General features: G+C 32.9%; 2 protein-coding genes across 2 annotated transcripts in view; both read right to left on the bottom strand.

The window, feature by feature from the left end:
- LOC134690696 (X-ray repair cross-complementing protein 5-like) overlaps positions 1-26,246 on the bottom strand; it is a 66,796-nt gene extending 40,550 nt beyond the window's left edge. Inside the window, exons 1-7 of the mRNA XM_063550707.1 lie at positions 26,187-26,246; positions 24,982-25,095; positions 22,782-22,965; positions 22,106-22,154; positions 21,071-21,196; positions 11,127-11,282; positions 9,390-9,504 (exon numbers count right to left, since the gene is read on the bottom strand). Of these exons, the coding sequence (XP_063406777.1) occupies positions 9,390-9,504; positions 11,127-11,282; positions 21,071-21,196; positions 22,106-22,154; positions 22,782-22,965; positions 24,982-25,095; positions 26,187-26,201 (759 nt within the window). The 5' untranslated portion in view covers positions 26,202-26,246. The remainder of the gene's footprint in view (positions 1-9,389; positions 9,505-11,126; positions 11,283-21,070; positions 21,197-22,105; positions 22,155-22,781; positions 22,966-24,981; positions 25,096-26,186) is intronic.
- Positions 14,416-17,873, bottom strand: LOC134690701 (uncharacterized). The gene is made up of 2 exons (XM_063550722.1): positions 17,352-17,873; positions 14,416-14,941 (listed from the first exon to the last, which is right to left on the bottom strand). The coding sequence occupies exons 1-2, from the start codon at positions 17,865-17,867 to the stop codon at positions 14,900-14,902; spliced, it is 558 nt and encodes a 185-aa protein (XP_063406792.1). The 5' UTR covers positions 17,868-17,873; the 3' UTR covers positions 14,416-14,899.
- Positions 26,247-26,404: the final 158 nt, after the last annotated feature.

Here is a 26,404-nt window from a genome sequence, read left to right as displayed (position 1 = left end):
AGAGCTAAAGAACTGAGAAGAGGTTACAATGTGAGTAAAAAAATGTTTTCTTTTCATTTGGATAATACAAATAAGACAAAGAAAGACTTATTTGTTTAATTACTTATCAATTTTAAGAAGTGTTATAAGACATATAAAATCATACAATTTTAGGCAAATGATCATAATTGTATCTTCAGCTTATTTTATTCTTTGTTCTAGTTGTCTTGACCAATCTTCATAAAATTTCCTTTACACAACAGAGCAATTGTATAAATATATATAATTAATCTATTTATTGTGGTTCCCTCCATAATCTATATAAATAATCACTTTAGGGTACCTTTATCAACTCCGGAATGACCTATGTTTTGTCATTTTCACAAAAAAATCAGGAAGTTTACAGAGTTGTTTCCCTTCAAAACAAGCATATATACATTGTTTATAATTATCAATCTTAAAAATCATTATGTTGATTCAACCTGATAAATTAATTGTTTACTAATTATGAAATTCAGAAAACAAAATACCTTTTTTACAAACTGTATAAATAGAAAAGGGTATTCCTCCATGGCTATTTTTAGTTAAGGAATGACCCACATTATTTATAAAAAAAACTGTTTACAGAACTCTTACGGTATTGCCCCAAAAGCTTGTGATTAAAACCTACATTTTGACATTTATATGTATAATTATTTCCTTAAATCCAATATCTATGTGTCTCTGTCTCTCCTTTGATTTTGCTGTGAAACCCATATCTACTATGTTTCTATAAATTTGATGAAACACATTAGGTTTAAGAGAAAAAAGGCAAGACAACAAAAAATGCAGAGCTCTTGTGGCTCTTGATTTGGTCTAGTAACACTAATGGCTAATTACCATTTTTTACTGTCTTCAACAAGTTGATTATTTTTTTTTTAACAAATGTTGCATCCTTTCATTCTTTTTCTAATTCTATGGAGCACAGTTCGTTTTCAAAAAGATTGCAGATGGATGCAAAAGTGCTCCACCAAACATAGTTTTTGTCAAAAAAACAAATATAATGTGTCTGTGCTTGTTAATCTCTGGACCAACAGGGGAGGGCCTAAAAGTCGTACTCAAACTGGTATGTACTGATATCAATGGAATTTTATATAAAATAAAATGATCTATTACCATGATTACAAGCAGTTCAAATCAAAAGCTGAAAACTTAACAATTGTTGGGGCCAGAGCCGTAGTTGTCATCAGAAAAGAAATCCCTACATCTCACTTTCATCAAAATTTGTACCTGGCAAGACAAATATTAAGTTGCAGAGCTTTAATTATCATCATATAAAAAAGAAGATTGGTATTATTGCCAATAAGACAAGTCTCCACAAGAGACCAAATATACAGAAGTTAACAGCTATAGGTCACCCTACGATCTTCAACAATGAGCAAAGCCCACACTGCAGTCATCTATAAACTGCCCCAAAATCACAAATGTAAAACAATTTAAGCAAGAAAACTAATGGCCTAGTTATTTATTTACAAAAAAAAAGAAACAAATATGCAACACAGCAACAAATGACAACCACTGAATAACAGACTCAGCACATTTTTATTCAATTTCAGATACACCATATAACTATGATTACTTGACAAAATTAAGTCAAAATGAAGGTTCTAGTAACAAACGTTGGTGGAAATAACCATAAACCACAAGGATTACAGCCAGGTGAAAAACAAAAAAAAGTAGCTGTTAACATTATAAAATCCAATAAACCAGACTTAATTCTTGCTCAGGAAGGAAAGAAGATATTCTATAACACGGTCTGCAATGAATGTAATGATGGAGTCCTTGAATATAGATATGTTTATAATGAAGAAGCAGGAATACTTTACAATGCTGTAGACTGGACAATAGAAATGCCAAAGTCTGATCTTGAAAAACTGTATGACAATCTTGTATACCAAAACATCATATCTAGAGATAGTGAGTTGAAAGGCAGATTCCATGCTTTGATATTAAAGTCAAAAGGACCTTATGGCGATTTTCTCTGTGTGTCCTATCACGGTCATTACACAGGAAAAACTGGAAACAAGAAACTAGAGATTCTTAAAGACTTTTTGATACTACTTCTCAATTATCTGATAAGTATCCCTGATATACCACTTATTTTAGGTGGTGATTTCAATGTAGAGTTCGATAGTGATACTCTGCAAACACTGATTCAAAATGGCAAGACAGAACAAATATTGAAGTTTTTGCCAGTAGGTAGTCTAAATATGCCTAATCCATTACTGTATTGGTCTGCATTGCCCTTTGGATCAAGCATGATGTCTTTTTCATCACAGTATGAACCTGCAATGTCCTTTCAACCATACATGTTCCCTCCAACACCTAGTAATAATGATTTATATTTAATTTCATATATACCAACAGTAAATCGTGTTAACATCTACGACCAGATCATAGTCTCTTCCACAATCGTTGTCAATGAAATACAAGCTGTCGATGTTGTTCATGAAATAACAGAACTTTTTCCAGAGGTTTTCGAGGAGTATTGTAAAATCATCCTTGATCATGATCCAATTTTTTTGACATTAGAAATTGATGTTAGAAAAATGTAATTATGTGTTAAGGCAGATCACCAGTATATATTTCCTAAGATAGAATTTTCTTTGTCGAAATGAAGATTTCACAATGCTTTTTTCAAACATTTAATAAAAGTATGGGTAGCCATGCAATTTTTCAAGCTACAAGTTGAGCAAAATTGCACAAATTTGCAAAGATTGTTCATAAAAAAAACTTTATTCATAAAAAAAAAAAAAAAAAATCTATGAGAAGATAGTTTTATAAAATTATTTAAAATTTTTTTTTTTTTGATAAACAAGTACATGATGTCATTCCAGTACAAAACTTTTTTACTATGAAAATTATCTCCCCTTAAATGGTTAACTTGAAAAAAATTTCTTAAAACACAAATATATGGTATTTCTTTAAACATTTTCCTTATACAAATAAACACTCTGATCAATACATAAATTGCTAACTGTCTCAACATTTGCAGGTTTAGGCAAAGACTTAGACAGCTTATGATCATTCAAGATGGTGATATACAGTGAATCTACCTTAAATCAGTCAAAATACTTTTAAATTTAAGAGCAATCCTATGTAATCATCAACCATTTTATACAGGAATTAACTTCTGTCATGCATGATCTCTAATTTGATTGATTTTTAAGCCTAGGAAAATACAACCTTTCCTCACTAAAGAAAATTGGTATGCATCAAAATAAGATACCCCAAGAAATATTTACTCTTAAAATTATATGATGAATTTGTGGGTTTCTTTTAGAATGTACTTGTGAGTACATATCTTCTAAGTGTCCCCTATTTGTATTTTTACACTATCAAAATCATTTGTTAAGGGTTAAGAATCCTTTTCTAGATCTTTCAACATAAAATTTTGTTCATGCAACATTTATAAATCATGGCCCTTTTTAATTATGTGTGTAAATATATTTTTTTAACTATAGTTTAAAATTGAAAATGGAAATGGGGAATGTGTCAAAGAGACAGCAACCCGACCATAGGAAAGACAACAGTCTTTTTTCATCTGATTATGGTGTTCTGTTTTTCCTCATTTTATGATATTCTCTCCATATTTCAATGCAAATCCATTCAATATTTATTGTAAACATGGTAAAGAGGACAACAGAGACATGATCCTAATAATAATAAAATTAAAACAACATACAAATGAAATATAGATGTATGTAACAACAAGTCATAAGTAAATTCTATGAATACAATTACATTCTAAACTCATATTAATTCACTATACGGTGGTCTCTCAAATCAAGAGCTTCTTCAATATACATACAAAGGGATTTTAGTTTTTTTTTCAGACGTAGGATTACACATTTTGGTAAAATTTTCATTCAAATTTAGAGATTTTCCTGCCTTTAGTTTGGGTCTAAATATAGCCCCCATTCCTTATTAGGAAAACCCTATTTTTTTCACAAATGAACACTGAAAATTCCTAATTTGATAAAGATTTATCATTCGTATGAAAAACCCTGATGATATATATCAAAATGCACCAAAGAAAAAACAATGAAATGTTAAAATTTGATCATAATAGAAAATTGGAATTTTAATAAATAATCACATTAAACTATGATGAAAACTATGATTTATTTTCTCCCCAATTCACATGTTAGACATCACATTTTCCCCAATTGCCTTGGACACAGGTCCCATTTGACAAAAGGTAGGGAAATCACAGAAATTATTTGAAATAATATCATTGATTTTAAATCTTAATCTAATTTTGTTATATTGTGACATTCTATCAAGAAACATATCTTATTTTTAATTTTTCTTGTGCAAAATTTATAAATTTATATTCAAACCTCATCTTAAATAGTTTTTAAAAGAAATACTTTATCACAAAGTAATGGACCCTTAATTTCTTACAAACAGCACTTTTTTGGTCATTTGTCATCAATTGGTGAAAGTGAAAATTGTCCATATTGAACTTGAACTCCATTTTGTTATTAGTATCAACATATTCAAATTTGAAAAGCTTTGATTGAAATGTTCATGTAAAGCATTGGCACGACTGGAAAGACAATTTTTCAATCTTTCAAGAACCATAACTCCAGATCGTTGAAAGTGGAAATGGTCAATTTTGAACTTCATCACTAACAACATATAACATACGTAACAACATATTAAAATTTGAAAAGCTTTATCAGGTTCATGAGTTACAGGAAGGACACGTCTGGAATGACCATTTTTATCAATTTTAAAAAAATCGTTACCCCATGAATGGTTAAGTTATAATAGCCCAAATAGACCTCCATTTTGTCAGCAGTAACAATAAATAAAAATTTGAAAAGCATTGGTTGAACAGTTCATGCGTAAAATCATGGACACTGCTTGGCAGCCGCTCGCCCACCATACATCACCAATTCAATAAATGATTTTTCCTTCAGAAATCCAGTTAAAAATCATATACTTTCCCTAATTAGATATTAGGTGAATACATTTTCAGTTGGGTAGTATTTAGTTTTGAGAAATTTTTGTGGATCCATTATCAATTTTTTCCCCCATTTAGTGTGAATAAATATTAGAAATACTGATAGCATGAGTTTTGTAATGCTACATTTGTTAACATTTCTAGGAACTGTGGATAAATTTTTTATTTGCTGGGTACCCAATTTCATAGATTAGGTGTGTGGAACTGTCGAGGATGGTCAATGCGCAGAAACGACAATTCGACGTTCAGAAAGTTAGTTCTCGAACACTCTAATTGTGATATTCTTGCGATTTGTGAATCGTTTCTACGAGAGGAAGAGCAACTTAGTGTCCCAGGATATAAATGGATAGGTCATAACCGTACGAATTTGCATAAAAACGCAGTACGAGGATCTGGTGGAGTTGGTGCTTTTATTCGTTCCGAGTTGTTTAACTCATTTGATATTGAAATAATAGATAAAAGTGTTGAAGGAATATTGTGGATATATTTTAATTGTAAATATAGTAATCTTATTTTTTCTCTTGGAATATGCTATTTGCCACCAAGTGTATCGACACGGCGGAATGATCAAGAAAAATTCTTTGAAAATCTTTTACACCAAGTTTACTGTAATCAATTGAAAGGAAATACGATTATTTGTGGTGATTTTAATGCTAGATGTGGGTTTAACACGGATTATATTGAAGGCATTGACGATGTTATACCTCGATCGGTTATTGATTCTATCGAAAACCATAACGGAGATCTTTTTAGCGATTTTTTATCAGATGTCAATTTTGCTATGCTAAACGGTCGATTAGGCGTTAACGATTATACATATATATCACCAGCCGGAAAGTCTGTTGTGGATTATATTTGTGTGCCGTATGAGCAATTAAACCGTATTTTAGATTTTAAAGTGTAACAAATGTCAGATGTAATTGATTCTGTGAATTATCACCCCGAAAGTATCCCATATCATTCCATCCTACTATGTGATCTTAAATGTGTTATGAAACAAAATAGTGAAAATTACGATTGTAAAGTCAGTAAAAGGATCAAACCCAATACCAAAAACGTTCCAAATGATTTTCTTACAGACGAAAGTGTGCAACAAATGGTTCGAGACACAATTACGAAAATAGAAAATTTTATTCACGTCCGATTTTGAAACATTGTACGCAAGAAATGATAACAGTGACGATCTCGAAAATTTAGTCAATGAGGAAAACATAAATGATTTACCTGATCTTAACAATAACATAACCCGTGATGAAATAGTCAAAGCCGTTAAACATACGAAATTACGTAAAGCAGCTGGATATGATGAAATTCCATCAGAGGTGCTAAAGAATGAAAGTGCGATTGACTTACTGCATGTCATATGCAACGGTTGTTTTGAACTGGGTAAAGTGCCTGAACAGTGGACATCTGGAGTTGTAAATCCCATATTAAAACCGGGAACAAACGATAAACGCCTCCCAACAAACTACAGGGGAATCACGATTACATCCGTACCGAGCAAAATCTACTGTAGTGTCTTGAATTCACGTTTATGTAAGCAGTTAGAGGACAACGATATATTGTGTGAGGAACAAAATGGCTTTCGTCCAAAACGCAGTTGTGAAGAGCATATATATAGCCTTACTTCAGTTATATCAAACAGAAAGATATCGAAACAGTCTACATTCGTTAGTTTTATAGATATGAGGAAGGCGTTTGATTCAGTATCTAGAAGCCTGTTGTGGTATAAACTCCGACGTGCAGGTATTCACGGAAAATTTCTTTCCGCTATACAGTCACTTTACGAGAATGTCAAATGTACAGTCCGCGTGAATGATAGATACACTCCATGGTTTGATGTTGACTGTGGTGTGAAACAAGGGTGTTTGTTATCACCTGCAATGTTCGCGATCTATATTAATGATTTGTCCGAACGCATTAACAATCTACAGTGCGGCATTCGAATAGGAGATGATCTTTTAAGTATCCTTCTTTACGCCGATGATATAGAGCTTATTGCACCCGATGAAGATAGTTTGCAAAAGATGTTAGATGTTGTCTCCGATTGGTGTAGTCAGTGGAAGCTTGATGTTAATCCGTCCAAGAGTAACGTAGTGCATTTCCGAAATCCCTCTATCGTTCGTAGTACCTTTAACTTTACTTGTTCCAGACAAAACATTACATATGCTACATCATATAAATATTTAGGCATGTGGTTAGATGAACATTTAACGTTTGACAAAGCCGTACGAGAACTATCAAAATCAGCGAGCAGAGCACTTGGTGCGTTGTATGGCAAATTTATAAGCGCAGGTGGAATGACACACTCTGTTTATTCCAAGTTGTATTCTTCTATGGTTGAACCAGTGCTATTTTATAGTTCGGGAATATGGGGCACAAAAGCGCATTCAGTAATAAACTCTATTCAGAACAAAGCAGCTAAATTTTTCATGTCTGTTGGAAGATACACGGCAAATACTGCGATTCGAGGAGATATGGGTTGGACCTCGTGTTTTACGAAACAAAGAACTGCATGTATACGATTATTAAGTCGGATATTGCGATCTGATGATACGCGTTTAACTCGAAAGATTACCGAGTGGACTAAAAATCGACGTAAAGGATGGTACGTTAAAGTAAAAAGTTTTGCTGAAACCGTTGATGCCACTGCTATTCTTAATGATACATTAATTTCTACAAAAACTGTTATGCGAACAATAAAGGAACGCTTTGATGTTGTTGATAACGACGAATTCCAACAAGAGTTGTTTGACGATTCGAACAATGTGAACGGAAATAAATTAAGGACATACCGTTTATATAAAACAAACGTTAAAACTGAACGATACCTTAAGCTACAACTCCCAAAAAATGTGCGTCGAACTGTTTCCCTGTTCCGTAGCGGGTCTCTGCCGTTGGCGATCGAGACAGGACGATATGCCAGACCGCGAACACCAGTAGATGAAAGACTGTGCCGATTATGTAATATGAACGATGTTGAAAGTGAAAAACATTTTTTGTTGTTTTGCCCATTATATGACGATATTAGGTTTGAATTGTTTGAAAAAGCTAGAACTTTAATTGATGGGTTTGATACTCTTGATATGGACAATAAATTTATTGAAATAATGTCTTGTGAAGATATACAAACTTCTTTGTCATATGCAATTTTTAAATCTTTTCAGAGGCGAAAACTATTTAGCACATGAGAATTTATTAAACAATAAGATTTAATGTTTTTCTATTTATATTTATAACCAATGATTTTAACTCAAATAATTTATTCTTTTTGAAAACCTTTTTACTTTTTTTATGAGTTTAACTGTGATAATTGATATTTCTATTTCTTATTTTTATAGCTCAGTGTGATGATAATCTTTTTTAGTATTTAAATTTTATACATATAGACTAAAATGACTTGTTTAGTGATTTGTTTTTAACCTTTGAATTTTAGAAATGTTTGTACATAAGTGTCTCATAAGTCTACATAAGGCTGGATATTTGGTCATTTTATTTTGTGTTGTTTATGTTATTGTGTATATATATGTCTGATCAAATATGTGACACTATAATAAAATAAATCATTATTATTTATTATTTATTAAGAAAGAAAACATTGTTATTTCATTGACATTTAATTAGGTGGTATTACAAAAGTCTGCATACAAGTCTATGGCAAATTTGTAATTTACAATGTTTTAGTGAACATTTAAATTTGTGGTTCATCTGTACCCAAAAATGTTTGTATCCCTAAAATATTTCTGAATCCACAGTATATCATTGTATATCCTGACCCTTTGTAAGCTTTATCTAGTGTAGTTAACTATAGCTAATAAGACAGTGAGGAGGAGTCATTCACTTATTCAGATTGTTCATTAATCATTCATGAGCAGGGTAGATGCAAATTGAGAAGCCTAATTTACAAATGTTTTATATTTAAATCTGTATTTTGTGAAATAATTTTGTAGATCAAATCTTTTTTAATAGAATGTATTTTCTAATTTGGTTAAACAATTGACTGAAATTCAGTTATCTTTGAAAAAAATATTGAAAAAAATTAATTGTTATATTTATTTATATATATTTATCAACTGTGAATAAATGAATTTAAATCTATATGTGTTTGATGTTACTACTTGCAAAGATTTCATACATGTCTAGTTAAAGCATAGCATTGTGCAACTCTCTATTGACAAACTGTTGTATATATAAACCCCTTCACACATGTATGTTAAAACAGAAGGATTTCTATCGGGTATTAAAGCGTGTTATCATGGTTATAGCATGCAAAAAATCTGTATTTTTCAAGTAAGCCTTTTGATTTCACATTCATCGTACCTTGACATAAGAACAGACAGGGATCTTTAAGTTTGATGTGATTTCTAGCTGACATTTCCAGGCTACACTTGTAACATACCTTGACATATGAACAGACAGGGATTTTTAAGTTTGATGTGATTTCTAGCTGACATTTCCAGGCTGTTTGTCTGATCTGTCTGGTCTGGAAATAACTCAGAGCTGGCAACGCTTCACTGAAAAAATACAGAAATACCATAAACAAGGCTTCACTGAAAAATATAGAAATATTGTCAACAAGGTTTCACTAAAATATCTTAAGTATTTGTTGTTTATGTGTTACATATTTGATATAGTGTTTTTCGTTAATTTTTTGTACATAAATAAGGCTGTAAGTTTTTTTCGATTGAATTGTTTTACATCGTCATTTGTGTCTTTTATAGCGGACTATGCGGTATGGGCTTTGCTCATTGTTGAAGGCGCTATGGTGATCTATAGTTGTTAATTTCTGTGTCATTTTGGTCTCTTGTGGAGAGTTGTCTCATTGGCAATCATACCACATCTTCTTTTTTATATTAATTTAAATATCTTAAGCTGTTTGGTCTAAAAAAAATCAAAAGCTGGCAATGCATCAATAAGGCCTCACTGAAATATCTTAAAAAAACCTTCAAGTATGCATGGTCAGGAAATAACCGAAAGCATGCAATATGGATAAAGATTTATAGTTGATGTGACCAAATGTTATCCTTAAGCCGAGATTCTAAAATACAACTCAGTGCTGACAAGGTTAAGTTAATGTTCTCAGCAAGGATTTAGTGATATATACATGTATACAGATAAACATATAAAGATGTGGTATGTAAGTGCTATTTGTGATATCTTTCCATCAAAGTCCAACAAACAAAATAATATTGGGTGCTGTAAATTACTTTTCGAGTTTTATGTATCTAAATATGGCTTGTAAATTTTTATATTAGTTCTAGTTTAGATTTTCAAATCAGTTCAAACAATATCGAGTCTAAGGGGAACAACTGCTGTTTCAAAATGCATTCACACAATATACATGATAACATCCACACCATTTGGTTTATTGTGGATAGCTGTATCATTAGTATTAACCATATCACATTTTTTTATTTTCATAAATAAAGTTCATAAGTTCAGACACAAGCAAATATTGGCATGAAAACATTCAGAAACATTTGAATTTAAGATGGAAGACAGGTTTAAACATTTTAAATGTGATATGGTTACCCATAAGACAACTCTCCATAACAGACCAAAGTATGTGGATATAAGGAACTATAGGTCACTGTATGGCCTTCAACATGTTAACTTCACTTTTCAATACAATAGATGAGGTCTTTGTGGCATTGGCAATCATATCAAATCTCCTTATATTTTAATATCTAATCTGAAGATTTTCAACTCAAATGTCTGCTTGAACGCATTTTTAAAAACTGAATATAAACTAAACTTTTCTCCAACATAAAAGAGACCTAGGGTTCCTCCAAAATCAAGTTGATAGCAGTCTCATTGGCAATCATACCAGAGCTCCATATTTAATCAGATATTTTTTTTTATTGATAGATTGCTGGATGCTTAAGGTCCAGTAGCAAATATTACATGCATGTTCAGGTCACAAAGCTTGTTCGAAGTCATAACAGTTTGCCTTTTCAGAATCTAAAGGACTATGGGTTATCTCATTTTTCGTACACCAAAATGAAAATAATGTTACATCATTGGTTGAATTTCTATTGTTTATCACATTTTTAACCAATCAAAACATTTTGGTGTCACTTTTGGAAATATTACCCAGAATGCATTAGATTCTGAAACAGCAAATTACAACACATACCTGAAGCTGTAACATTCTCCATCAACTTCCTGTAGAATGTGTTTCAACATGGCCTCTCCAGCTCTTTGTTGTGGGGTCTTATATTTAGTATGACCATTTGCTGTGGATGGTCCTGGTGCATCTTCATCATCATCATCCTCCTCTATGGATGGTCCACTAATTACATAGACATTCAAAATATTAGAAAAACAATGTGCCCATAGAACACAAACTTGCACTATTGGTTGGTATAGTTGAGCGTTCGATTTTGATTTTGATTTTATGGACTCCCCCCTTTTTGAATTTACTTTGGAGCAAAAACACCTTTTGTTATACTGGAGGGACAAATGGAATTACAGAATGACTGAATATTAGATGCAAGCGAAGACCAGAAAACATTAATTCCCTTAATACTATTGTCAATGTTTATCATGTTTATAGGTGGTACATGAAACAATTCTTATTATCTCCCTTTTATTGTTACTATGCCACTTCTATAATACTAAAATTACGAGGTCCAATTTGTCAGCCGTCATCATGTAAAAACGACGAATCAAAGAATTCAACTTGATATATAACTAATATAGTACAATGGTGTTGATTAAAAATTACACCACCCCATGCCCATTTGTTTTCCATGTAATTAATATTGCCAATAATTAAGAAGTTCCGGGTCGAGTCCGACACCGGTACCAATAGTATATTCAACTGTTACATATTACCTCATCTGTACGTTCCGCATCTGACAGGCGCACCACCAAACGGTGTATTTAGAATATTGCTGTATACTGTTGAGTAATCAAAGAGCTGAAAGCTCTGAAGAAAAATGACGCCACTGTCTCTTATATTGGGATAGTTTTTATGCAAGTCTTGATTTTCACACACCGTAATTTGTTTAACAATGCAATATGTCTCGTAAGCATATAATTGATATTCGTATATGTGTGTGTGTGAAGTGAAGGTGCCAACTGGCTGGTTTTTTTTTTTAAGACAAATGAATAGGTCAAGACTACCTGAATTGTACAAATAAATCCCGTGGAAAGGCTTCTATATTTCTCACTGGTACATAGGCTGAATCCGGGTCCATTCGCGCCCATTCACGTTTGCGCCAACTCATGTTCGCCCCCTTTCACTTTCACACCCTACATGTTCGCAACTAATCTTAATTGGTTTTGTGTTTAATAACTCTGTAAGCAAGTGTTTTCTTATAAGTATAATTGTTGTCATTGTCTCAAAATAAAGTGAGACAGCATTTTTTTTTTGTGTTGAATAAATCTTAATCATGTTTTGGATAGCGTATTGTTAAAGATAATAATAATCCTTTCTAAATAAAGTGGTATTTTGTCAACGTTTTATTTAGCGTTGAATAACTCTTAATCATGTTTTGGTTAGTGTATTGCTATACTTTGTTTCATTGACCTCTTTCATAATGAAGTGAGATTCTGACTTTTTTTTTCTGTGTGTTGAATAAATTTTATCATGTTTTGGTTATAATAGTGGATTGCTATATTTTGGTTCCTATATTTTATTGTTTCGTTGTTTCAGATCAAAGGGCTTAAAAACAATTATCTTTTGTGTTTTTCCTTTAAAATCTTCAATGTTTTACTCATACCAAGCTATAAATACATTCAGTATTTACACCAAAGCAATTTAAAACAACAATCATGATTTTCCAATTATTCAACTTGAATTTGAATTAAAATTGGGCGCTAATGAGTAGAGTGCGAACGAACCTTGGGTGTGAACGTGCGAGGTGCGAAAGTGTATTGGGCGCAAACAGACCTGATACCACATAGTCTGAACCCCCTTCTCCCACAAAATATGAAGTAAATTAAAAACAAATTGTTCAGAACAATTGAAGTCTTTCCACTAGAAAAGATCTATTTTTATATTGAAATATGAAAAATCAGTTTAAAATGTTAGTTCCTATGGCTTTATGACGTCCTATTAACCTATGACCTTGACCTCAATTTCAAGGTCACAAACCATGGACCTTGAATCAAAATATCCTAGGTCTTTAATATGTTTGGTTAATGAGTACTACCACTTGACGCGTAATTTTAAATGTAAGATGGACAAAAACTCCCTTTTATTGTATGCGCAGCCTTTCAACCAAAATATACAAGTAAGGACATGTCGCAACTAATAATTTATGAAAAATTATTTGTCAAAATGTCATACAGTATTTGAAAAGAAGTGAAAATAAGCCAAAATCAAAATTTATAATATGACCTTGACCTTTGACATTGACCTCATTTTCATTTTTAGTACCAATGACCTCATGAAGACCTTAGGTCTCTATCAGTTATGGTTTACCAGTTGAAAATGCATATCGCTTGAATCAAATGAAAAAGGGGGAATAACTCTCATATGGAGTCCCCATAGAGCTATGGTTCAAACGAATATTCTTATCCTAAATATGTAACGAGCAATTTGGTAAAATAAAATCTTTTACGGTTACGAAGGAGAGGTGGCCACAAGAAAAACAGTGTTTGGGGAGATAACTCTTACAACATAATGTATTTTGTTATAATTACATTTGATATATGTTTCATTATAATACTTTATTCTGATTGGCTAACTGCACATCACATGTTATTCCTCAAGCAATTGCATCACTCAATAAAACTTTTCATTCATGATAACACGTGGTCCCACAATAAAGTGCACAGATGAATTGAATAAAAAAGTTATAAAATTCTAAATTTGTTTTCAAATTCAGATTTTATGAATGAAGTTTTCTACTTACCACCTGAGAAATATACATACGGATATTACTTTCCTTACCAGTCCAGACTTCGCAATTAAAATAAAACATCTAGATGACGGAGATACTTCCAACCGGAACTACGTCACCTACATGCTTTACTCTACCTGTACCCCAGTTTTGTTTTTTCTATTTTTTCAGTAACCTTATTACTACTATAGAAAATTACGTGGGGAGGTTGGGTGGGTAATTATCAGGTGGTAAGTAGAAAACTTCATTCATAAAATCTGAATTTGAAAACAAATTTAGAATTTCATTTCATTCATTTTCTACTTACCACCTGAGAAATATACATACGGATAGATTACAAAGCCTTACCTCTCTGGTGGTAGGGTAATTTTCTATGGCTCTGCGTCTCTTCATCCTGGGTATAATCTTTACTTTATACCACTTGTTCATTTTTAAAAACATTCTTCTGTACACTATACAATATTTACAATGTCTTTATTTTTTTCTTCTTTTCTTTACTCTTTTTATCTTTTTTTTTTTTTTTTTTTTTCGAACTGCACATTACAGTTAAAATATATCAGTCATTTGGTTGATTTTAAAAACAATCTGTTATATACACATCAGGATAAAACCTTAACATCTACATTTCTCAAATAAAACTTGATGAAAGTTGTATCAGTAGACCAATCAGCGGACTCTAAAATACTCTTCATACTAGCCCCATTGAATAAGGCCCACGAAGGTCCAATTGCTCTCGTACTGTGAGCTTTAACTTTAAAATCTGTATTTACATATGCCATTTTGATGGTATTCACTAACCATCTAGAAATTGTTTGTGATGTAACCGGTTTGAATGGTTTAACCGTTGACAAGAAAAGTTTTCCTTCATCTTTCCTTGTTTCTTCTGTGCGTTTCAAATAAATCGCAATGGCTCTTTTAGGATCCAATTTTTTATTGTGTTCAAAGTAAGGCACAAAAATTTTAGTTCCATAATGATTTGGTCTATCTTGTTTTGATAAACCTGGTCTCAAGAAAACAAGTCCTTTCTTCTGAACATTCACAAACCCCTCTCCTATCCTCAATGCTTGTAAGTCTGAGCACCTCCTGAACGTTGTGATTGCTGTAAGAAAAACCACTTTATAAGTTAAGCATTTAATATCAGCTTTCAATAAAGGTTCAAAAGGAGACTTTTGCAACATGTCCAACACTTTTTGTAAATCCCATTCTGGGACTAAATTTACTTTAGGCGGTCTAGAATTGAAAACCCCTCTAAGTAGTCTAATAATATAGGGATGTTGCCCAATTGGAACATTATCTATTGGAGATAGTAAAGACGATAACATTGACCTATAACCTGCTATAGTACGGTATTGTAAACCTGAAGTGTACAAATGAGATAAAAAATCTGCACATTCTGCTAAAGTAGCTGCATAGGGATCTTTTTCCCGTTCACTACACCAACTATGAAATCTTTTGAATTTACAAGCATAGTCTTGTTGTGTGCCAGATCTCCATGATGCTCTGAGAAGCTTTCTAGTTTCTCTTGAAAATCCCTTATTTCTGAAATTTTTGTGGAGAGCAGCCAGGCTGTTAGCGTGAACACTTCGGGATTTGGATGGTAAATGTTTGTTTTTGGTTGATACAGAAGATTTTGCCTTATTGGTAGTTTTATTGGACTTGCTACTGATTTTTGAAGAAGCTCTGTGTACCAATGTCTTCTTGGCCACATTGCCATTGGAGCTATCAGAATTAGTCGACAATTGAATTGACTCATGTGTTTTAGTACTTTTGGAATTAGACATATTGGTGGAAATGCATATGCCCACATTTTTTCCCATGATATCGACAGAGCGTCTACTGCTAGAGCACTGGGATGAGGTATCCAAGCACAAAACACTGGTCTCTTGTGATTGTGTACTGAGGCAAACAAATCTATTGTTGGTTCTCTCCACATTGCAAACACTGATTGAACTATCTGATTGTTCAGTGTCCACTCTGTGGGTTGTATTTTGTTTCGAGACAGATGATCTGCAAGAACGTTTAATTTCCCCGCTATGTGAGCTGCTCTGAATGTCAGATTGTTCTGAATAGCCATTCTCATTAGACACCATGTCTTGTAACAAAGGTGTATGGACTTGGTGCCCCCCTGTTTGTTTACATATTGAACGACTGTTGTGTTGTCGCATTTGAGTAGCACATTTTGATTTTGTAATTGTGGTAGGAAATGTTGTACTGTTCGAATTACAGCTTCCAATTCCAAGAGATTTATGTGTTGTTTCTGTTCTTGAACAGACCAAAAGCCTTGAAAAATCTGATTGTTCATGTGACCCCCAAACCCTGTCTTTGAAGCATCTGTTGTTATTGTGAGGGTTGCCGACCACTGGTGTAATGATTTGCCCTTTACAGGTAGTGTTTGCTCTGTCCAACCACCAAATCTTTTAGGTGTTGAGTAAATGGAATTCGATAAGTAAGATCTCTGGTGGATGGTTTCCAGAAATGAAGTAGATGTAATTGGATAGGCCTCATATAAAGGCGTGCATTTGGGGATCAATTCTATGCAAGACGCTATCAAACCCAACAACATTAGATAATCTCTTGCGGTATTGTGTCCCTTCATTAAGCTTATCACTATATATACTAACATTTCTAATTTTAAAATTCTTTCCATAGTTGGAGAAACTATCTCCTTCTTGAAATTGAACAATGCCCCTATGTAAGTGATCTCTTGTGATGGGATAAGAGAAGATTTTTGAAGATTTACTATAAATCCCAGTTTTATCAGAAGATTGAGTGTTTTCTCTCTGTCTGAAATTAGCATTTTCTCTTGAGCATTCACTAGCAACCAATCGTCCAAATAAGTTGCTAGGCGTATGTTTTGAATTCTCAGATGAGCTGCTACTACCGTAACTATTTTTGTGAACACTCGAGGTGCTTGAGAAGGACCGAAACACAGAACTACAAATTGGTAACATTTGCCTTGTATGCAAAAACGTAGAAACTTTCTGTGTGTTTTGTGAACTGGAATATGGAGATATGCATCTTTCAGATCGAGAGACAACGCCCAGTCTTGGGGTTTTACTAGATTTAAAACTTTTGTTAAAGTGTCCATTTTGAAATGTTGCTTCCTCAGATACTGGTTGAGAGGTTTTAAGTTTATCACAGGTCTTAAATCGCCTGTTTTCTTTGGAACCAGAAAAAGTGTACTGTAAAAACCTTGATGTATCTCTGTTTGAGGTACAATCTCTATTGCATTTTTTTGTATTAAATCTTCTACCTCTGCTAAAATAATAGGTAGATTCCTCGCATTGACAGAAGTGTGTTTTATACCTGTCAAGTGAGGAGTTTCTTGAAATTCTAATTTCAAACCCTCTTGTAAAGTTTTCAGTACCCATTGATCGTCGGTTATTGATTCCCATTCCTGAAGAAAATGTTTTAACCTCCCTCCCACTGGTATCTGAAGCAACAACATTAGATTTTTGGCGTCAGGAACTATACTTTTTCTTCACATTAGAGAAAGAACTTACCGGTACCCATGGTTTGGCAGCTTGCGTCTGTTTACCAGATGACTTGAACTCCCCAAAGTTCTTCTTTGGTATCTTAAAGTTACTGTCAAATTTAGGCTTCTTCACAAATGTTGACTCTGAAGTAACTGTAGCCGTTGGTTTTCTCTTACCTAACTGTGAACCAACTGTAACTCTTCTATTATCAGGTAAAACTTCAGCTAATTGCTTATTTCTGTCAGTTTTCTCTTTCATTTTGGTATCAAACTGAGATCCAAATATACCATCTGCTGTTAATGGTAAAGTCACAATTGTGTTAGCATAGTCTCTTAGTTCATTTAGACCTGTATCATACATGGTAGCACGACGACGTATCATGTGGTGAAAAGCACCAGTTCTCGCAGTCTGATCTAAACTTTTGGTTGACAAAGCAAATATGTCTCTTACATTCTGAATTGCACTATCTAAATTTGGTGAATCAGATGTTAAATTATCCAATAAATTTCCACTTGCTTGTTGCAAATAACAAGTCGTGATCAATCCCATGCGGGCCGCAACTTGATTCTGATAAGCCAACCTTTCAAGTGACTTTAAGTTCTTGGTAAATAAACTTGGGACTCTGCCAAAAGCAGCCTTTGGACCATATCTTTTCATCAGTAAACTTTCTACTGTATTGTCCATTGTCGGTACATTAAAGTATTCTTGACAACTTGCATCTATTGGAAAACTCAGTCTATAATTTTCCTTATAACTAGTGATTTTGTGAGGAGTCTCTGATCTCCAAGAACCACGTAAAACATCAATTTGGTTTTGTTCTAACACTAAACCTGTTTTGTCATTCTTTAACGACGTATAAGCATCTAGACCAAACTTGTCACCTAGTGTATGACTCACAGAACTATCTTGCTTCTCTGTTTCACAAGATTTCTCATTTCTGTTACCTAAATATTTCTGGAACCTGTCATGTTCACCAGATTTACCTAAAACTGATCTACTGTCACAAGTATTGACATCTTCATGATCAGAATTTCTAGAATTCTCAGAGCCCTCTGCACTGAATAAAAAGCCACTATTTTGACGTTCTGAATCCGAAATTCGAACAGATAGTGTTTCAATATCATCACCGCTATTTTGGTGCTCATTAATAGCACTATTCAACGGGATAAGAGGTCTGCGAGCAGCACTAAATGCCTCGACTGTGACCGTATTTTGGTTCTCATGTTCTGACCTTGGAACTTCATTTCCGGTGTCAGTACACTTGTTTTGAAGTAAATCCAATAATTTACCCATTGTTTCAGTCATAGAATTGACTTGTTTGTCCTGTTGTTCAATTCTTGTCATCATACGACTTTCTAAGTCTGACAAATTGTCTTTCTTGCTACGAGAAGAAGTACGTTTCTTACCTTTCTTCCCGGGAGCGGAAGTGACTTTGTCGGAGGCCATTGTATTATCCTCTAACACAGAAGAAGTGTCTTCTTCGACATAGGCATCCGAGCCTTCACTTCTCATATCTTAAACTTATATAAATTAAATAACTTTGAAAATATTTTTTAACGTCTGAACTCTTCGGCGCAAAAAATAAAACTGGGGTACAGGTAGAGTAAAGCATGTAGGTGACGTAGTTCCGGTTGGAAGTATCTCCGTCATCTAGATGTTTTATTTTAATTGCGAAGTCTGGACTGGTAAGGAAAGTAATATCCATATGTATATTTCTCAGGTGGTAAGTAGAAAATGAATGAAATGAAATTCGTGTTTTCATGATCCTAGCTAAAAAAAGTAATTATAAGTATTGAATGTTTCTTTTTGTAACCTCATAGGGTTGCAAAAGCGTTGACCGTGTGCACATTTTAAGAATGAAGCGCTTACGCTTACGCGCTTCATACAAAAAGTTCTTCGGTCAACGCTTTTACACCTCAATGAATTTACAAAAAAAAAGCATTCAATACTTAAATGCAGTTGTAAATTTTTAAAGCAAAAAGAGTTAATACTAACTTTCACTTTTTTTGGATGTTCATGTACATTTTGTATGTATTTATTTTTCTCAACTACATGAATTTTTTGGTGTATTTTTAATGATATATATGAGTAGTCCAAATAATTATTACGTCTGGCAAGGCTTTTTAAATTTTATTCTGGGACACCTTCCTATGACCACAAGGCTATGTTAATTTTTTTCTGAGACGCCTTCTTAGGAAGCCTTCCTACGAACGTCTCAGGAAGGCGTCCCAGAAAAAAATAAAATAGCCTTGTCAGACGTCATTATTATTTGGACTAATACATGAGACATTGGATATTTTTATGCATTATTTAACCAGTTGAGTCTTTTACAGGATTGTTTGTTTAATGCTGTTTAAACATTACTGAAAAAAAAACACCTTAAATTTGCTAATTATTTGGCATGAAAGTTTGATTTATTGAAAGGGACTCATAGTTTTCAATTTAATTTTAATAATTGTCTAATGGTTAAAACAATAGCTTCGTTGTTTACTTTTATACACAACAACATATTCACTTTGGTTTCGTTGTTTACCTAATATTCACTATGTACTTGGTAACAGTTATTAATTAATTGAATAGAAAATATTATAATAAATATTATTGGAAGCCGAATTGACGTCAAATAGGTGCCGATTTGACTAGATGCCAATTTAACCAGGTGCCGACTTGACTTGTACGTTTCAATTCCTCTGCGATCGTTTGCGGTATTTTCTTGAGAAAACCTATTTTCCATCATCAAAGAGAAGAAGAAACTGCTTGAAATGATTCCCGAATGCTTCGTGATTGTTAAAATAAGTTTAATTCACTCAAAAAACAATTTTAAAACTTGCGATGTTTAAACAGGAAGTTTCAAAAGCACGTGTAAAAGAAGAAATTAACCGGTGAGAGTGGAAATCCGTACATAACATATATCACTATAGTACGACTTTTAAAGCAAAACAGTTTCATCCTTTTGTAAAACAGTCTTAAATATACCTATCACATTAATGTTTGAAGGGTCTTAAGCTTATTCAAACCATATAAGTCGGTATGAAACACCAAAACGGAATGATAATAACCGATTACGTTTTGTAGTTTACAAAATTCTGGACTGGTTCCTGTCAAACTACAACACTTTGTTCGACTGTAGTGGAATACAAACAGAAACCAGTTAGTTTGTAAACTGGTTCCTGGCTGATTACTACACAATGCTCACGAATGCATAATGATAACACAAGCACATTCCAGTTTGTATTGAAATTAGTAAATACGAAACCAAGCGCGGTAGGCAGAGAAATCAGGTCGGCAGTTATGGAACAATGACTGCGTCATTTTCCAAAAAATACTCCATTCCAGGCCCTTTCGTTTTGCAAATTAATAATATTACCAATAATTGATAGGTCCCAGGTCGACGGGTTCAAACAGAAAGATTTTGAAAGCAGGATAAAAAGTACATCTTATTTTGGCATGACTCAGTTTATCAGATAACAATACCAATACTTAAATAAGGCATACGCATAGTTATATACTTTAGTTCAGTCACGGACCCGCGATATCACGGGTGTGTTCTAGTATTATGTATAATTGTGGATACATTGTTATGTATGGATACCAATTTTTGTGGTTTTTGGTGAGAGAAATCACAAATTAAAATGAGCAATAGATTTAAAATGTTTCATAGGAATATATGAAGACCAAAATTTAATTAAAAATCAAGACTAAATGACCCTATTCATTAATACCTTTTAAGGTACTATATCACCAATACTTACATTACATTAAGTTCTGTACCAGAGTTTTTGATTCCAGCCACAACAGTATCTATCTGATCATCACCAAATTCTCCACCCAAGTCAGACAACAGGATCAATCTCTTCATACAGAACCCTTTCTTTCCTCTAAAAAGTAAATGCATAAGTAATAAACAGCTGCCCATAGGAATTACAATACTCTCACATAAGTATGAGTTATATCTTTGATATTTTTATCTCAAGCGACTTGACTGAAAATGTTTTTTTTCACAGTTGAGGTGAGTAAGAAAAGGATGATGCCTTAAGCCCAACTCATTGACCTTGCTTAGGAAAATTAACAGAATATCTTAGGTTTCTCAATCCTAAGAATTTTGTACTTTTTGATGAGATTTGATTAGCTGAGAAACTCCCTTTTGTTTATAAACAGTAAATAATCTGTAAATAATAATATTCCCTGAAAGGGAACCAGTCTAATAGGGGAACTTTAGTTAAATTGTGTAAAATATGTGTTATTGGTACTCAACAACTTTATGGCTGTGTTGACAAATTGTATACTGTAGATTCATTTATTTTCGTGGGTATCAATTTTCATGGAATGAAGAAAACTTACATGTTCGTGGATATTTGATTTCGTGGTTTTGCCGAAATCTACATACAAGCCTTTTAAAAATTAGTCATTCGTTGAACATTTAATTTCGTGGATCAACTGTTCCCACAAAATCCACGAAAATTGGTATCCAACGAATAATAATGAATCCACAGTAAGTCATAATGGCATGGACATACAACAGGTTCATGCAATCATTCTTTGCTATTACATGGTGTATCAATTTCTTGGTGTTATTTGTGGACTTTGAAAGTCAGTTGATTTTATAGAGCTGAATTTTGCATCTTGATAACTTTCTTCAAGCTTACTCATAAGCATACCAGCCCAGAACTGTTGAAATCTCTATTAAATATGCAAAAATGTTCTACTACACAGCATGCAGTCCAATAGAACCTGTACACATTTTTACAGATGTGGCTGCAAAAAGTTTATCTTTTTAAATTACTTACTGTGTTGAACTGACAAGATGGTCCAATGCTACAATTAAGGCATCCACAACTAAAGCAAGTTAAGGAAGAGTTCAATTCATTTATGAAGTGATGTTCCTTGGGTAATAAGGGATAAAAAATGTAGAAAAAGTTAAAAACTAACTTCAGTGCACAACCATTCTTCTCTCATAACTTTAATCATGTAAACTGACGACCAAATATTTATGAAATAAAAATTGTACCAAAATAGTATATTTCATAGAATTTTTAAAGAAAGAAAACCAAGAGCACTAAATTGTTAGAAGCAATTAACTTTTAAAAACCATATTTAAATTGAACATAAAAAGATAAACAATGATATGTTGCTGAAGATATTTTTTAAAATTTAAGATTAGTAAAGGGAGTTAACTCAAATAGTCCATATTTTGTATAAAAGTACAAAATTTACATGACTATTTCAAAATTGGATATATGTTACCTAAAAGAAGTAACATTTTACCAACTATTTCAAAAGAACCAGCAAATTCCAGCAAGAAAGGACTCGTTATTCTTTTCAAGTGATGAGTAAAATGATGACAGATTCAACTTTTCAAATCTAATGAAAGAATTGATGAGAAATGACATGCTTCAATTCATAACACACAATCCCTAAATAACAAAACACAAAGCATTTAACACATGATCTGAACAAGGATACAGTCAGCCGAGACATCCGTGGACTGTATGTTATTCTGTACAGTCTCCAACAGTTCAAAGCTGGCCACATCCATGGGCTGGGCAATGGTTATATTCTCGTAACATTCTCCATCAGCCAAAGGATTATCTGTATCTGGAGTCCCAAATAATATCAATGCTACCTCATCCTTGGACTCGGAAAACATCTAAAATATTCAAAATCAAATATGACTCATTTAATCAAATATGAAATATGGCCAACTAAAATTAATTAGTAGATTTTCATCCAAATTTTTGAAAAAAATGGGGTGGGTGGGAGAATTTTATTTTTTTAATTTTATTTCATATGAAACCCTTGTCACAAGTTCTTCATACCGCGGGTTATATGCTAGTGGAAAACAAGCTTGTATAATGTATATACATGCTGTATAAGGAATCTGACACTATTTTTTAAACTCTTAAATAAAAATCCCTGATTAGCAACCACTGTTATACAGATAATTGCCGCTTTAGAAACCTATTTATAGTATACAGCAAAGAAAAGAGAAATGCTCTCTTCAGTTGGACAAGACCTACACCAAATTAGTTTTGCTTTCTAAGCAATGGTTTGTAGTCCACATAAAATCAATAAAATGTATTGGTAAAGTTGTAAGCAACACAAGTAGTATTATGAGTACAAAATAAAATGTAAACTCAGTGTGGAAAGTAATTATGATGAAAAACATGAACTTAAGGTTCATTATAAGGAATTGAAAAATGTGGCCGTGTTTACCTCACAAATTTTTCTCTGAGTACAGACAAACCTATGCACTTGCAAAGGTTTTAAGGGATGGCAGGAACTAGATATATAAATTCTAAATGCATTTTATGTTTTAGCAAATTATAAACTTTACTAGATTTTGCTATCCAGTTGTTTCGTTCCTGCAGAAGGTGCTAAAATAAACTATTAAAGTTGGGAAAGTGGTTTGAGAATCTCCTCTGGTATAATACATGTTGTGAGTAGTATTGATTTAAATGGACAATAGACATGATAGACATTTACAGAAAAAAAGGTAATTTAAACTGTTTAACTGAGTGGACCGTATCACATGAAACTCATTTTACTATCTTCGGCAGACTGGAAAAAACTGGACATCAAAATCACGGTAAGTTTTTAATTTTCTGAAACGTAGACTTCATATAATTTTTATATATCTAGTTCCTGCCATGCCTTAAAACTTTCCTAGATGTACCAGTTTGTCTGTACTCATAGTAAATTTTGAGGTGTAAACACGGCCATATTTTTCAATTCCTTATGATGAACCTTAACCAAAAAGTAGTTGTTTAATAACTAAATTGAGGGTATTGGGACAGTTACAGAGGGTGTTTGCTGTTTGTCAACAAAAACAACAGCCATGGGTAAATATAAGGGAATTAAAATGCATGTTTGTCGACTTTTTTTCTCAATATACAGTCATAAATCAAACAAACTCGTGCTTGTGTCAATTTCTTTAATCCAGTTGTTTTTTGTACCCATTTGTTCTACGATTTTTGCGCTTTGGATATCATTCACAGTCCAAATTTCCTGACACAAAGTCATCGTATAATTAAAGAAAAAAACATGGTTTTCGATTCACTTGTGACTACCGCAATTTGCGTTAAAAGACAAGGCAGTTTACTCGTTACTCGAATATTTCATGCCCTTCTCGTTATCAATCTCTATTTTCGGTAGATGATGTTGTCATCATAGAGCAGCAGAATATGTCGACTCAATCATTTCGTTAGATTACTTGAAGAAATACAATTTAAACGAAATTTGAAACAGGAAATGTTGAATGAAACGAACTTATTGCTGGTTTCCGGTAATGGACATGAACAAAATCCAGAAATTGTATTTTTGTTAAATTAAAAACACGGGGCGGTCCAATTTTAGAGGGGCGGGTGGGGATGAAAATCTAGCAATTAATTTCAATTGGCCTATCACTAACTTATTATTATTCATAGGATAAAACTTGCTGTTGATTTTGTTTGTGCATGTATATAGACAAACCACAAATTGAAATGTTCATTGAAGTATAAATTTGCAACAAGAATGTACTCAGACTTTGGTAAAACCATAAAATCAAATATCCATGAAAATTGTATCATCCCTAATCAAAATTTGCTTTTGCTCACTGCAGATATTCTTCAAAATGTTATTTTCTATTTGAATATGCTTTGTGTTTTTATAAATCTTCAGTAACCTTTCTCTGCAGAATCCTTGTGATGGCATCAATAGCGGTCTGTAAAAATGTCTCTTCACCGGGTGGGGCATTATTCATGGAGGGTCCAACATCTAAAACTATAGCAATGGCTTCCTACAACACAAACTATAATTTTTATTGTTAAAATTTAAACAAATTAAATTTTAAAACCCGTTAGCATACTTGGTAATGTAAGCTGTACAGCTTTACTCAACTGATCTGAGGTGAAACTGAAAGTAGGCAGTGCATTTTTTATTTCAAATAGAAGTGTCTGCGCGTACCCGCATGAGGGTACGTATAGTAAAATTGACGTTCATGGGCTACGCATACCCACATCCGTTTTTTTTTTAAATGCCATAGGATCAGGAATGTATACAGAATTTGTCGCAATTAGTGAATAAATTGATTAAAACTACTCAAAGTTTTATAAATATTTAAAAATAGGTAAGTTAACAGTTTTTATTTCAGTTAATAAATATTCTTAAAATTGAAAAGATTGATATACATATTTTTTGTAATTGATCTATTTCCAGTATTGTGTAATATTTATCGTCATGAACATGGATGATTTTACAATACTCGCTGATCATTTGTTTCTTTAACATGTACCTAAACTAAACACGTTTTTTTTTGTTGGATTTGAACTTTGTGTTGTATTATTCTCTATTTGTCCGCGGGCAACCTAGACAAAAATAATTACTTTTCCGTTTGTTCAAATTTACTGGTCAGGCATGGCATTTCCACACCCCTGACACAGGTTCCCGTAAAATTTTGACGTCATAAAACAAAATATCTGACACCACAATGCAAAAGATCGTCAAAAGTTCAAGCGGCCAGGTCAGCCAGGATTTAGCGATAACGTGCCTGATTTGTACTGATACCGACTCATAAATTTTACTTGCTAATTACTCATCGGAACTTTTTCAATCCATGTGAATATCGACTATCTATATGTTATAGAAGCTCAAGCATATGAATAGTCGACCATCCCATAGATAAATAAAAAGTACCTTTGAGTGTGACTGTGTGTTTACTTTTACAAAATAAAACTTGAATTTATAAGTTGTAAACTATGCATGGTTATTGCAATATTTGTTTTTCATGTTTTATGTTGGTTGATAAGAATATTTAGCATTGTTTCAATGAGTGACAAATTCTTATAACTTAAACAAAAGGGAAGATTGCATTTATATTATGTTGACAACCTTATTTGCCGCCATGATCAAAATGTGCACTTCCGGCAGGGGTGTTTAGAACCCAAGTCGGGGACCCGTTCCTGATAATTCCTATTTATCTGGCATAGCGCTGTTTATCAATTTGACCAATTATGATTATAGTTTATGCATTCTGTTTCAAATATGTGAAGACCTATACTCGACATAATTTTTTTTCATTCATAAGATCAAGAATGTAACTTGATAAA

The sequence above is a fragment of the Mytilus trossulus genome, chromosome 11 (assembly GCF_036588685.1).
Source record: "Mytilus trossulus isolate FHL-02 chromosome 11, PNRI_Mtr1.1.1.hap1, whole genome shotgun sequence".
NCBI classification, from domain to species: domain Eukaryota; kingdom Metazoa; phylum Mollusca; class Bivalvia; order Mytilida; family Mytilidae; genus Mytilus; species Mytilus trossulus.
This window is presented reverse-complemented; position numbering and strand designations above follow the sequence as displayed.

What these genes read in the sequence shown, in the direction of transcription:
- LOC134690701 (XM_063550722.1), bottom strand. Translation starts at nt 17,867, where the DNA reads ATGGGATTGATCACGACTTGTTATTTGCAACAAGCAAGTGGAAATTTA. An exon ending in CGCAAGCTGCCAAACCATGG is followed by an intron (nt 14,942 to 17,351) that starts GTACCGGTAAGT and finishes TTTTTCTTACAG; the next exon opens with CAATCACAACGTTCAGGAGG.